The 15,375-nt window shown below is 40.7% G+C and overlaps 1 protein-coding gene across 9 annotated transcripts in view; it reads left to right on the top strand.

Moving 5' to 3' along the window:
* Nucleotides 1-15,375, top strand: part of PSD3 (pleckstrin and Sec7 domain containing 3) — a 570,605-nt gene that overhangs the window by 311,042 nt on the left and 244,188 nt on the right. The window contains exon 10 of one of the 9 annotated variants that reach the window (XM_060001195.1): nucleotides 4,999-7,017. The exons of the other annotated variants lie outside the window; for them this stretch is intronic. Within the exon in view, the coding sequence (XP_059857178.1) occupies nucleotides 4,999-5,157 (159 nt within the window). The 3' untranslated portion in view covers nucleotides 5,158-7,017. Of the gene's footprint in view, nucleotides 1-4,998; nucleotides 7,018-15,375 lie in introns of those variants that run through there. 9 annotated transcript variants of the gene reach the window in all.

The raw sequence follows: 15,375 nt of genomic DNA, 5'->3' as shown, positions 1-15,375 counted from the left end.
AAGATAATACTTGGAAGCTGCTGAAGGTCTATATCTCGTGTTCATGCTTTAAAACAATCTATTAAAAAGAATTCTCTTAGAACATTTTGACAGAACAGATGCTGCTTAAAGAGTACAAACAGATTTTTAACCAAAAAAAAAGAAGAAGAAGAAGAAAAGAAAAGAGTTTGAGTAGGGGAAAGGGGAGGTAGTCATTAAGGGTCCTGTAATGGAGTATTAATGATTCCCAGATAGATTCCATTTTAATTTGATCATAAAGAAATGCTACAGAATTTCATATTCAGATGCATCCATAGAAGTTAGAATGGTCACATGTTTGGAACATTTTTAAATTTCATAATATAGTCCACCCAGGTTGGTGCTCCTGTCACTCAGGCATGAACATGTGGTATTGATATGAATGTAATGGGTCACATTGTGAATTTAAACTGTCCTCCTTTTGCTTATGATATACCAGATGGGGACAGCAGTGATGGGCTTCTTTTAACAGGCCTGCAATTCAATGGCAAATGAAGTATCACAGCAAATAGTCCATCCTAAACACAGGGTTTACCTGTCCATTGAGGACACAGAGACACAGATTTTAATTTAAAGGCATTTGTAGCTGTACAGTACAGAATTTCACAAAGGAAAACAATTTGTTTTGTGGTTGTATTAATGCTTCACTTATGTAAAGGTCAGTTGTCTGGAAAAGACTCAGAAGTTGAAAACACAAAAAAATTAAAATAGAAGTAACTCTGAACAGCCAGAATAAATAGGTGTTATACAGAGTCTGTGTAACAAACCTTACAAATTTTACTCAGACCCTCATTTATGGTCTATTTTCAATAATAACCAGAATTGTTACTTCTTCAAAATTTTGGCCTAATCTTCCTCCCTGGCGTATCCTAAGCCAATGGGCACTTAGATGCCATTATACAGACAGCTGCCTAAAACCGCGCGCTGTACCTGCCACTGCTTATCTCAGAGTCAGCTCACCTTTTCTAAAACAAATTTAATAAAACACAGTATCCAGGTTGTTATTTAAATTTTTAAATTGAACTTATTTTGAAGAAACAATTGTTTTCCCAGTTTAGCCAGGAATTAAAAGGATAATGTTGCATGGAGTGCTGTCAGTTGGATAGATGGACCTTAGCAAGAAGTGATTTGATGATGAGGTGAAGAGAAAGAGAAAACTTAAAAAGCCCTGGGTCTCCACATGGAGCAGCTGGAGTTGTTTTGATGAAGGGCAGGCAGAGCTGAGTAGGCAGCAGCTTCTCAGAGTGTGTTACAGCCCAGCGGAGTAATGGATGGACTTAGAGAGCCACCAGGAACGTTACATCATGTTTACTCAGTTTGATTAAGGAGACAGGAGAGTGAAATGATTTGGAAAGATTGCCAGCAACTATTTTATAAAGGTTTTTCCATTTAAAGAAATTAGCTTCAATCAGAAAATCCACTAATATAGAATAATTCATTTCTCTACCGAAAAACATTCTTGAACTTCATTTTTGGTCAATGTTGGATTTTTATTGTTGCTATTTTAAAGCTTTTTGTTTATTCTAGTTGTTTTAACATTTACCCTCCTCTCACACTTCCCCCAGATAGCGGCATAGTTTTTGTGCTGTAATGCTGCTTTTTCAGAAACACCAGGAAACACCTCGCAAGGAGGTATCTCTGGATGGTGCAGTGCACTATGCCCCTGACCAGTGGAGGCACCTTCTCCTGTGGGTCCTCAGCACCTCACCAGACCACCTGTGGGGAGGCCCCCTCAGCACCTCACCAGACCACCTGTGTGTCCCCTCTGCACCTAATGAGACCACCAGTGGGGAGGTCCCATCCCTTCCCGCTCTTTCCCAGATGAATGAGCTGCTGTGCCTATCCCCACACACTGCCACGTGAGGATGACCACCACGGATGCCACACCTACTCCTGGGGCAAGTCATTTCACCACAGGGTCTCTTAATGCTGGAAGCAACCGGAAGCATTTATTCCTTGAGAGTGCAACATATATAAGTTGTTACTCTTCTTCCCCTCTTTTTCTTTCTTTTTCTTTCACTTCCAGAAACACAAGTCAAAGGTAAATCTCTATACCCAAAATACTACCTTGAAGGGTTATTTGCATTTCAGGTTGTTAGTCATATGTTGTAGACTTGGGCAAAAAAGTCATCTTTGGAAAGGGTCATGGATTCTGAGATGCCTGACTTTGGATTAGATGGTATTGCTTGTTATTTGCGTGTGACCTCCTCCCTGCCCCTATTCTTAAGGGCGGGGACTATGTCTTGCCCTTATACCTAGTATAATTCCAGGACAAATCAGATATTCAACAAATAATTTGTGAAAGAAATGATTGCAGTTTTATATAAAACCCAGTACTGTGATTTCTGACCATGTGAACACCATGTGACCAACTTGATGTTGTATGCAGAACTGTCAATGTATACATACAACCATCTTTTCTTGTCTTTTATTTTTTTGAGGGGGGATCCATAGTTTTAATCAGATTTTCAGAAGGACCTTTGTTTCCCCCAAATATTGATAGCTATAGACCTAGGACTCTCCCAGAGTGTAGACTTGTACCTTGTTGTTTCAATTAAAATAAACAAAATATTTAGGAGAAAGGATTTTTCTTTCCCCTCTGTACTTTGTTCATTGAGGCCCTGATATGCGCCCAGTCTCTGTGCTGGATTCATGGGTGCAGCCCTTAATAAGACAGACACAGGCCATGCCCTCTTGGAGCTTAGAATTGGCAGAGAAAACAAATATTGAACCCACGATTATGCAGATCATGAAATGCTTTACTCAAAATTACACACTTATTGTGTTTAGTTACGGAGGGCAGACTTAGTAGATTTGCCATATATGGCGAAAGTCAGAAGCTGGATCAAGGTGAAATCTGAGATGACTTCGTTGGCATTAGCTCTCCTTTGCTGCTTGGGTTTAGCTGCCATGTGGAAATTGGCGGCATTTGGCACCTCGGGGGTCATGGAAAGTCAGGCCTCTGTGCGTGTTTCTTGAGCACTACCTCTACGGTCAGCGCCTTACGTTTGTGGATGAAAAGCCTGGGGACGCGGAGAGGGAGCGGCCGGCGGGGTGCGGGGTGTGGTTTTGCCCGAATCAAAGATGGCCGCCGCGAGTGCAGCCTCGCGTAGTTTCACGTCAGGTTCTGGAGCTGGGGGAGCCTCCGGGTTGCTCTCAGCGCCTCTTCACGAAGCTGGCGTAAGGCAAAGAGGCGCCTCTGGAAGAGGCCAGACGGGGGTAGCTACGCTCTGGGCAGGGGCCGCGTCCACGCCTCCGCTCCTAGCTGCTGATCTGGCGGCCTTGCGAGTGTAAGTGGAGAGAGGCTTTGAGGCAGCCGTCTGTGCTCCCAGTGCGTCCCCGTTTCCTCAGCTTCCTTGGCTTTAGGAGTGAAAAGTGAGATTAGGCCCTGGTTGCCCCGACATTGCCCTCGCGCTGTCACTTTCCGGTGGCCAGGCATAGCCAGGAGGTCGGCGGCTGCAGCTTCCACTGCGGACTCTCCACGGTCACACTCGTATTGGCTCAGCGTGTTGGTGCCCGGCTCGGTCCTCCTGGCGCTCACACTCTAGTTGCGGAACTGAATGGACACACGTGAACTGTTGGGTATCAGTTAAAGAGTAATTAAAGGTTAAAAGGTGTGGTCTCATACTGTTAATTAGCAGTGAATGTCGCTTGGCCGTTGGAGCCATCCCCAAATATTTTCTAGCGAAAGTAGCCTCGTATTGCTCAGAACAACCCGTGACCTTTTGTACCTTTCATAAAAACTAATCGCTACCTTCGTTGTATAGACCATGCACACGTATTATCTTTCCTGGTAAACTGCATGTTATGGAATATATACATATGTAGCTATCGTGAGCCCGCACGAGAATGTTCATAGCAGCATTGCTTATATTAGTGAAACAGTTTAAATGTCCACTTACAGGAGACTGGATGAACAAGTTACATTATTGGACAAATTGCCATACACAGAATGCTAAAAGATGGAAATTAATGAACTAAAACTATTAGTAATATTGATTTAGAGTTCATTAACATAATATTGAGAAAAAAGCAACTTACAGAAAGAGGTATATGGTATACCATAGATAAATAAATGTTTAAACACACAAAAAAAGGTGAAATCTGATAGGATTCATGAGTTCCTACTTTGCCAAAGACTGTGCTAAATATATTGGGGGAAGCAAGGATGACTAAGATGTGCAACCAGCCTTGGAGAAATTCTTAATCTAGTCTAGTGGTTCTCAACTCTGGCTACACATTAAGATCATTTGAGACGAGGGGAGAAAAAGTAGGCAACTGACATATTCTCACTCAGGTAGGAACTCTTAAAATGGTATGGACACTTTGGAGAAAGGTGTTTAACTAAACATACATTTACCCTATGATCCAGCAGTTCAAGAGGAATGAAAGCACGTCACAAGAATATTCATAGCAGCTTTATTCATAATAGCCCCAAACTGTACACAACCCAGACATCCATCAGCTGGGAATGGGTAAACTATGGTATAGCCTTACAGTGTGATACTCAGTAGAAAGGAGTGGAGTACCAATATACACAACATCATGGAGAAAGAAACCGTAAACCAGTGTATGCAATGCATGATTTTGTTATATGGAATCCTAGTATAGGCAAAACTAACGTACGGTGGAAAATAAAAATCAGAACCATGGTTTACCCTGGGGATGTGAGGATGGGAATTACCTGGAAATGAGCTTGCGGGAACTTTCTGAGGTGATGCTAATATTAAAAAATGTTGGGAAAAGTGTCACTTGCAGAGCTATAAATAAAAATTTGATGTTTTCTTCCTGCTCTCCCCTCTTCTCCCTCAGAAATTTTAACTGGGAATGGGGTCCATATGCATTTTAAAAGCTCCTCCGATGATTCTGATGTCCACTGAGATTTGAACTGTTAAATAGGATAAAGTACAAAAGAAAGCTGTTGTTAACAAATTACCACAAATTTAAACAACACAGATTGATTATCTTACTATTTTGTAGGTCAGAGGTTTGGGTTGGCCTGGATTTTCCTGTTCTGGGTTTCACAAGAACAAAATCAAAGTGCAGGTAGGCCTGTGTTTCTTTCTGGGAACTCTGAGGGTGAATCTACTTACAAGTTCATTCAGGTTGTTGGCAGAAACCAGTTCCATGTGGTCGTAGGACTGAGGTCACTGTTTCCATGTTGGCTGGGGGTCATTCTCAGTTTCTAGAGGCCACCCACATTCCTTGGCTTCTGGACTCTTTCCTCCATCTTCAGACCCAGCAATGATGGGTCAAGTCACTCTTTGTATCTCTGTCACCACAGCTTTCACCTCATTGTTCCTCTGTTCTCTTCTTTTGGCACATCTCCTGAGTGACCGTTCTGCCTTCTTCTTTGCTTTGAAGAGCTTGTTTAATTACGTGAGCCCACCCGGGTAATCCAGAATACTCATCCTATGTTAAGGTCAGCTGATTAGTAACCTTAATCTACCTGCAGAGTTCTGTCGCAGCAGCACCTAGATGGACGTTTAGCTAAATAACCAGGGAACGAGAATGCTGGCAGGATGGCGTCTTTAGCATTCTGCCTACAGTAGAGAGTTACATTGAAAATGCTGGGGTTTCAGAATAAAGAGAAAAGACTTTCAACAGGAGAGCCTCCAGGGAGCCTCTTTCGAGGAGGTGGCGTTTAGTCACTCAAGGCAGTTCTAATGGATGCTGCAGAGCCAGAATAGGAGAAAGAACTGGAGGTGGGCTAATAGTTTGAGTGCCAGCGTGGAGAAAGGAAGCGCGACAAAGTGTGATCCCCTCAGAGCAGCCTTTATTCCATAAACGCACTCCGTGTGTGTTAGTTATTATTTACACTGAGTCATTCAGGCCACTGTCAGATTAACATCAGATATTTTTAGATCAAAGTAGAAAAATAGGAGGAATGTCAAAAAGTTACCCACTTAATGGATAGAAATATTTTTAAAAGGACTGGGGGAATTTCATAATGTGATTTATCTTTCACCTTCTGTCTGGCTGTTAGAACCCAGTAGAATTACATGTGAAAGTCCAAAAAGTTATTTAAGTATTTCCAAGCACTTTAAAACTCCATATCTACTGATGAAAACCAGAGAATGTGGCCTTCCTTTATATGCCCCCACAGTATGTACCTCTCTGACCATTTTTAGTGGACTTTGTACCCTAAAGTACAAAGCTTGGTTGGATGATGACATCAGTACCATTGCAGCTTCTGTGGAGAGATGCTGTGGCCTAGTGGCATCTATCTAAAAACTGCAGCCTTATCAACTGATTTTTATAATAATCCACATAAAGGAAAAATGCTTTTTGTAAGCATTAAGCATTAACTACTCTATACCACTTACCTTCTTTTTTACTTTATTTATAAGCTGTTAGAAAGGATTGTGTATACATTTTTATTTTGAAAGGCAGGCATGCATCTCTACAAAAAGTCTTAACAATACTTCCTGCCAACCTTTTAAAAATACAAAGGTTTTAACTGCCTGTGGTCATTTTTATTCACCCTTCTAAAGGATGTGTACATAAGGGCTAAAATACTGAAATCAGCAAGCTAGTTATTTTATTTTATTTTTATTTTTTGCTAAAGCTGGATATGAGAAATAGAGTTCAAAAGGGAAGGCTTGGTGGCAAAAAGCTGAGGCGTCTTTTAATGAGGATCAACAAGTTACGCTTTTCTTTGATGACTTGCAGTTTGCTCTTTAAACTTCTGGAGCAACTAAGCATTCCAAACCTGTGAAAGTCTTTCCAAACCTGTCTTCCTATCCCTTGCCAGGGTTTGTTTTCTTTCCTTCTCTTCCCACCTTGCACCCACCCCTGAAGAGTTGGTCATGATGATCAGAGGCCTGCTAAAGGAAGCCCATCCTTTCTTGGAGTTGCTTTGTGCGTTCTGAGTAAGTAGTGAATAGGCAACTCGACAGCAGTTGACTGAGCTGTCTGCACCTGCACAGGAAGCCCTGCTTTCTTCACCATGCTGCCATCCTGCCATGATCCCTGCTGCCTGGTGTTCTGGTTAAAGCTTTGTACTTTCATATTCAAAGATACGGGGAACTGTTTCTGATTTCATCTTTTTCCATTCATTTTCCCACCTTAATATGCTAAAATATATTTTCTGATAGCTCTGAGAGATTGCTGCTGTTTCACTTATTTTTTCCTCTTCATATTTCCACAATGCTGTTGACTTTCAGGATATATATATATATATTTTGCCTCTCTACTGTATCAGTTTCATGTTTTTCTTTAGGAAAAATTGAATTAAAAACATGTGAAAACAAACCTTTAGAAACTCAGGCAGTTTCTTCAGGTTCTTAGGTTCTTATATTTTCCTTGTTTGTAACACTGAATTAAAAGCTTACTGTAAAGATCCTTCCAGTGCTGTTAACTTCCATTAAGTGGTATAAGTACTCTGGGTTTTTTTTGCCGTACGCGGGCCTCTCACCGCTGCGGCCCCTCCTGTTGTGGAGCACAGGCTCCGGACAACGTGCAGGCCCAGCGGCCACGGCTCACAGGCCCAGCCGCTCCGCGGCACGTGGGACCCTCCTGGACCGGGACATGAACCCGCGCCCCCCGCATCGGCAGGCGGACTCCCAACCACTGCACCACCAGGGAAGCCCAGTGTCAGTACTCTTACAGGTACCCACATATATTTTCATGAAAAGGTCAAATTCAGATTTATGTTGTTTTTATGTTATTATTAAAAAGTAGAGAATTATTTGGCAATATTTGCATCTGAGGAGAACTTTTCAACCTTAAAAAGTCAGTAGATTTCTAAACTTCACTTTATTTCCTGTGAGCAAAGGAGGCTATGAGCTGGCAATTCTGAGACTGTATAACTTTATGCATATACTAGGATTAACAAATAAGCAAATAAAGTATACATGATGAGAGCCAGGTTTCTCTCTATAGGAGAAAGAAATTACAAATCAGGAAAAGAAGGAAGGTTAAAATGAACCTGTGGTGTTAGATTGGAATTGGAGTTATAAGTGTGTATTCATAGTTTCTAATGTGTAGACGGATACAGAGGTGTACTGAGTGATAGGTGTGAGTCAGTGTACAGACAGAGGTTTCCTAGCTCTGCCTGCTGAGAGTTTCTAGAAACAATGACACCCAGTAGCCATGACCAGTCTAGCGTCCAGACCTGGGTTTCTAAATACCATTCGCCAATAAAAGGACCAGGGCTCCTTGGAGAAGTGTTTGGCTCTAGGTCTGGGGCAGGGAAAATACAAGAGGCACAGAACATCTGTGGTGCCAGAAACCTACGTAAGTGCTCAGGAAAGGGGAGACCTGCCGAAAGGGCACTCTGGCCATCTGGAGGGGCTGCGAATGGCCAAGCCTGGGCAGTTAGAGCAGAGAGTGATAGTCTTGGATTATGCCCTATGGAGCAAGAAGGGACAGCTTTTTCTTACAGAAGAATTTCAGTTAATACCTATAAAAGCAAAGAGGGAAATAGAATATCACCATTAGGCAAATACCACAGTAATTCTTGAACACAAGGTCCAGTGATGGGTGCTCAAATTTGTGGTGAAAGTTTGAGGAGAAACAGGATATTTGCATAGTCTCAAATTGTCTCTTCCAGATATTAACTACAAAGGGAAAAATAGGAATTTTACAGTGTAGACACCAGCACATACCACCTTAACCAAGTGATCAGGGTTACCCTGCCAGTGGTAAGACGTGGATGTCACAAAGCCTGTGATATGACACGCTGAGAAGGACACAGCATCACTTCTGTGCTGTCCTGCCTCAAATGCCTAACCTCACTGTGAACATGAGAAAACACCAAGCACACTCTAACTGAGGACTATGCCACACTATAACCGATCAGCCCTCCTCGGAGTGTCACGACCATGAAAGACCGAGCAACTGTCACAGATTGGGAGAGACCAAGAAAACACAACTACTAAATAGAGCATAGGATCCTGGATAGGGTCCTGGAATAGAAAAGGACATTAATGGAAAACCTGGTGAAATTCAAATAAGATTGCTAGTTTAGTTAATAATACAGTACCAATGTTAATTTCCTGGTTTAGATAATTATAGTACAGTTATATAAGATGTTAACATCAAGGGAAGGCTGGATGAAGGGTATACAGGAACTCTGTACCATTTGTACAACTTTTTTGTAAGTCTAAAATTATTTCAAAATAAGAAGGATGCTGGATACTTAAATGTACAAAGGTGTGTGTTCAAGGACATTAATTATTGTTGACTATAGCAAGAAATTAAAAATAACACAGATGTCCATACTCAGGGATTAGGTAAATTATGTTATATTCATGTAGTTAAGAGTTATTAGAAAGAACCACGTAGCACGGTGTGTACCTGATATGGATGTCACAGTGAGGAGAGGGGTGCAGAGCGTGTCAGCATGACCCCGCCCCACTTTGTCTGCCTGGACTCTCATCCCACCTCCAACACTTAGCATGAATTCTGTGACCCTTGGGAAAATTATTCCTCTTTTCACTGTTCATCAGTTTCCTCATCTGTAAATTGGGAATAATAATAGTATCAAGTTATGGACTGGCTGCAAAGATTAAATGTGAAAACCCCTATAAAGCACTCAGGATAATACTTAACATATAGTATTGATAAAATATTAATACTTTATTATTTTCTAGGAGTAAATGGGGAAAACCCCCAATATAACATTAAGTATCAAACAATGCCATTTCTGTTAATAAAAATCTTGTGTGTATGAATCTTGGAGATTAGATACTAATGTGTTTAATGGTGGTAGTGTTGGAGGTGGGCAGTAAATCAGGGAAATTCCACTTTCTGAGTTAAATATTTAAAGTTTTCCATAAAGTACACAGTTAGAGAAGTACACATGGCAGCTTTTTAATAGAAGCCTGCTATTAAATAGAAATTATTAAGAAACGAAAATGGTATCTCTCAGGCTAACAGAATTGGGTAGTCATTCTAGATGGGGGTCCAAGATCATATGACTTGGCATCTTCATAGTGGAAAGTACAAGGGCCTGACTCTGCTCTTGGCCAGTATCTATAATTGCCTGGAACATGATTCTTAATTTGGAAAGTGAAGAACTTAATGACTCCAGCCTATAATTCTAGGCTGTGAAAGGTTATTGTGAGAATGGGTGTAACAAGCTCTTTGTCTTTGTGGGAAATGAACCAAAAGGCCTAAATTGTGGAGTTGAGCCAGAAATAAGTAATTCTGATAATTTTCATTAGAATGATTTAAACCCTGGAATAGAGCACCAAAATGATGTACTCTCCAGGCTTATAGTTATAAATAGGATAGATTTCAATTGCTTTTTGACCCCTGCGTCAAAAAGCCCTCCCGAGTTATGGTGGGGGCCAGAATTCACTACTATCTTAACAGAAGCCTTCTATATTTATGTATAGCATAGACAGAATATATAGAAATGGACATGTAAGTAACTACATATTTTTAGAGATATGCCTATGTTCATAATTTGGCTATGACATCAGTTTTTTTGTGATTATAAAGGTTTTTGTTTTTGGTTTTTTTTCCCGATGCTTGCTTCAATGCTGGTGGTTCTTTGTAGTGCTGGAGCTCTAAGCCTGGCCATTCTGATTTAAGTGTGTAGAGGTCTCTGCAGCAGACTGAAGACCCATCTGTCTTTGTGATTTTGAACTGCACAGGGTTTCTGAAAGGACCATGAGTGGAACTAGGATGAAGTGTCAAGTGTAAGTGTATGCTAGGAATGTAGGAAGACCATTCCAAGAAATGAGAATAAGAGGTAAAGTGATCTGCTGTTCTCTTGCATTTGTAATTCTCTTTCATATCTTCCCTATGAATAGGCCTCTCAAAGTTGAATCACCAAAGCTTTCCAAGGAAAAAAGTGATAATGTTGAAAGCATATTTTCCTCATTTGACTCTTGGTAATGTTTTAACACATCTTTTATCCTTTTTTCCTTTAATACTTTTGTTTAAATATACAATACTGGTTGACCTGCTATTTTAAAATCATTTAGATTTCATTTACATTCCACATTTTCCTTTGGGACGGCACCTGCTTTTTCCTTCTGTTTGCAGTCTTCACTGATTCATCTATGGTAACTGGATGTCAGAGCATTTTCCTTTTATGATTAAGTTAGATGCAGTGCATTGAAGCCCATATCGTTATACTGTAATCTCTGGAGAGCTTAAAGTAGATGAGAGAGGGGAACCCAAAATTTATTGTGCCACGAATACCGGTAGATAATTTTAGCACAAAATTGGGTTTTAGAATATTCCATTTTAAAGGTACTGCTATATACAGCAAGTGCCTACTTGTAAGTGTAGAGACTATACATTGAGTAGCACAGTTCCAGCGTTTGTGGAGTTTTCCATGTTTTCCCAAATACTTTGGTTTCTTAAATTCTAGGATTTTAATATCAGATAAAATTGACGTGCTGCAGTGGACACTGCTCTGAAGGTGGATCATGACAGTAACAAGCTTCAGGGAAAGAGCAGTGGACTCTTGGAGTCACACCATCTTGGGTGAAGTTCTGACCCTGCTATTTACTGGCTTGTGACATTGGGCCAATTAATGAAGCTTTCTGAGGCTCCTTTCTCCAAGTGCAAAATGGAGATAACGTTACTTCCTTTGAACAGTTGTTATAAGGATTAAATTAGGTTGCATATGTCAAAATGTTTAGCACATCCTCTAGCTTCTAACTAGTATCTACAAGCCTTTCCCCCAACCTGACTTGTTCTAGTCTACTTTTTGCTCAGCGTTTTCTAAGATTTAACACACAGACAACAGAAAACATTCTTTAATGTATTTGGGTCTGAACATTTTTATGAGTTTTCACTCTTCCTTTCATTGCTTTATTCGTTGTTCACTGTGCAGAACATCTTTCTGGAGAATGAGATCAGCCCTCTGCCCTAAGGAGGCACTCAAGCTGGTTCACACTTAGGAGACACTGGGGGAGGCCCAAAGCAGAGAGAGCTGGACCCCACGGGGGCTACAAGGTGTGGGTGCATTATGGCCAGCTTCACAGGGGAGGTGGAAGTGATGTCTAAGCAAAATCAGGAGGAATCGGAGACAGAGTAGAAGGGATGGAGGGAGTAATGTGCTCACTGGCTCTGTGGATGCATGAGAGAGAGGATTTCCAGGTGACTCCTGGGATTTAGTGTCTGATGGTGCTGTTTCTCTGAAATTAGGAATGCAGGAGCACTTTTATTAGAGCTGGAGGTAATGTTAAAGGTGGTCTAGTCTGATATCCCTGAATTTTTAGGTGAGAAAACCGAGGAACTTGTAAGGGTTGGCTCAAAGAAGAGCTGAGGCTTGTTCAGGGTCGCTCAGTTCAACTCTCCCTGCTTTAATAGGAGTGCAGTGATTTGATTGCTGAAAGAGGCCCTAAAAAATAGGACTCAAGGTGTGCTGCGTTCTACTTGAGAATTTTACACATGAAACAGCAAGGCATTTCTGTCTCTGTAGCAAGAGAAGGTCACTGCAAGCTGTCAGAATTGAGGGGGAATAGTGAAGTGGAAAAAGGGTACAGCTGAGGTCAGAATTCTTAGGAGAGAGTGACTGGGTTGCCAAAACCTGGTGCTGGTAGAAGCAGTGTGGGGATCCAGACTGAGTGAACACAGCAGGAGCCATCAGCTTAGGGCCAGTCAGAGATCAGAGTCGGGAACAGAAGACAGTAAGCAGAGGCACACTGCGTGGATGAGGAGTCGGCCCAGAGACACCGCCTGGACAGCAGCTGTGGAGTGACCTGAGGTCGGACACCTCCTGAGGGCTGACCGGCCTCCACTGCTCTTGCACATTTGGCTGATAGCTCACACCTTGCACTTTTGTTCCTCTGAGCTTTTTCATGAAGAAGAATGTTACCAAGCACTCTGTTATCCCAGATTTGATGTTACATTATGAGCGGTGTCTTAAAATTTCTTTTGGAAAGAACCTGTGTTCTAAAATTAGCTGATAGTGTTAACTCCGTCTGATGTCTTACATTCTTTAAAAATATTTGGCTTATACTTTTGCTACTAAAAAATGGAATAACTTAGAGTTCTATGACTATGTTTATTAATGGTGCAAGATACGGTATTTATAAAGTGGACCCCTTATCTGTAGACTATTAGACACATGAAAAATGGAAGTTTAAAAAATAAATCTCAAAGTATATCATCCTCTTCTTCATATCCAACCCTGTAATAAAACACAGGTGTTTTAGGACATTTTATGGTTCACCACAGAGTTCAAACAAATGCACTGTATTTACGTTTGATGTTTTCCAGGTTTGCCCAGCCCTCTGTTTCTTTAAATACTCATGGTATTTCAACAGTGAGCCTATAACTAATAATTAAGCAAAGGAACACCCATTTTTTCCCCTTATATATCCTAGTCTTCTTTCTTCCACAAAGATTTGTTTATTGCCTAAAGCCTTTATTTCTGCTGGAGAGTCATGTGCCTTCTTGTTACTGTTTATAACTGAGCATAGTTTTCAATCTAACTTGAGTTTTTCAGTTGTTTAATATTTTCTTTCTTAAAGATATTTATCACTAAATTTTCATCCATTTGAAGTTTTCCTAGTTTTCCTTATGTGCCTTCCAAAATGATTTTTGAACATTGAACTTATTTATTAATTAAATCACCAGGTAAAATCAGCATTTAGTTTGAGCTGTTCTGAATAATCTGTGATACCTAGGTGCCTAAGGATCTTCTTAAAAGGAAAAAAAACCATCCTTAGGGTAGTTTTTATCTTACAAATATATTAAAAGACACAATTTTAGAAAAAAAATGACTAACATTTCTTATAGAACCCTTTTGGGGGGTTGGTTAGAGAATTCCTATTTTTGAGTAGAGCTTAATCTTGTCTGCTTCTTAGCAATCCAAGAAAACCATTTCTGGAAAATGATCAGTTCATTAAAGGCTAATCAGCCCTTTAACCCATGTGATGTTCATATGTCTCTCATGGGGTCATCCTTCTAGTGTCTAGTGTGAGTTTTCATTTTGGAGCTGAGAGAAAGGTGCCCTTTTGGCATTCAAACCTATTCATGCTGTTGTTTAATCTGTGATGAAATTTACATTTCCAATAGTGATTAGAGTTTTCCAAGTTTAATGTGCAGTGTGTTTGGTAGGCACCCTTTATAATACGGGTTTCTGTGTGGATTCAAATGTATCGTCTGCTGGATTGTATCCCCAGAAAAAGCAGCTATGTCCAGTTAAACATGGTAGACCAGCCCTGTTGATCTTGATAATGTACATGTTATCTAATCATAGACCATTAGAGTTAGACGTCAGCCTTGAGATGCTCCTGGTGAACCCCTTCATTTGACAAATGAGAAAACAGGTTTCCAAGAGCAATAGTGACCTGTTCAAGACTCTGGTTAGTGTGGACATGTGAAGCCAGATTTGAGACGAGTAAAGGTAATTTTCCTTCCCACTGCCATGGTTTTCGCACACGCCAGGATACCTCCAATTAGACGTATCATGCAAAATCGGTTACTAGAAAGTCAGGATCATTGTCTGTGATGCACATGCTGAGACAGGGAATGAACACTCAGGTCCTGGTTTACTGGGCTTTGCCAGTGACCCGAAGTCAGGGATTCATATTTCCCAATTCCCATTCCGTTGCCCTCCTCCCAATATCACATTGATTTAAGACTTTTAAAATCAAGCAAAGATAGCTTTTAATATTTTTCACCTGTAGGTAGAAAAATATTACAAGCAGTTTCTCTTGGTCACCAGTTTGAGTAGAAGGAGCAGTACTAGTAACATGTGATAAGGCTCTGTGCAGGGGGCCACACACATCGAACAATAAGAAATCGGATTCAAGCAGATCAAAATCAAAGTTAAAAGTTAACCCCATGGTATGAGATTAGTTTTGTGTGTCTTTTTTTAACTAAAGTTCAGTGATATCATAGCTATAAAATTAGAAAAGGCAAAATAGACCTGTACCCTGGGAAAAAAATTTTAAATATCAATACATACTTTTTATCCCTCTCAAACCGATATCTGCAAGACTGATTTATAGTCTTACACACCTCATAAAGCCGTACACTTTTTGAGTAATGCATTGAAAATACCTGAGTTCAAACAAGAGTTCCATCATTTTCTAACAGTGAGCCCTAATTTTCTCATTTGTGAACTAATACAGTGTTTCTCAACTCTATGCATGTTAGGATTGTCTGGGGCAACAATATAAAGGCAACACAAGGCAAACTAAGGAGGTAGTACAAGCCCCCACCCCCAGAAAGCTCTGATTCTAATTGATCTGGGTTGGGACTGGTATTGTTTTTAAAGCTCCCTGGGTGATTCTAATGGACTGAGCCACTAGGCCAGATAACTTTGAAGTCCCTTTAAAGTTCTCATATTCTGCCATTTTGAGAAGTTTTAATGTCATTTAGTCCAACAGCTCACTCAGCATAACCATCCCTGGGTATTTGAAAAGCAGTCTCTAGTTT

Source organism: Delphinus delphis, chromosome 21 (assembly GCF_949987515.2).
Source record: "Delphinus delphis chromosome 21, mDelDel1.2, whole genome shotgun sequence".
Classification (NCBI taxonomy): domain Eukaryota; kingdom Metazoa; phylum Chordata; class Mammalia; order Artiodactyla; family Delphinidae; genus Delphinus; species Delphinus delphis.
Note: the sequence above shows the minus strand (reverse complement) of the source record. Positions and strands in the feature narration are given on the sequence as shown.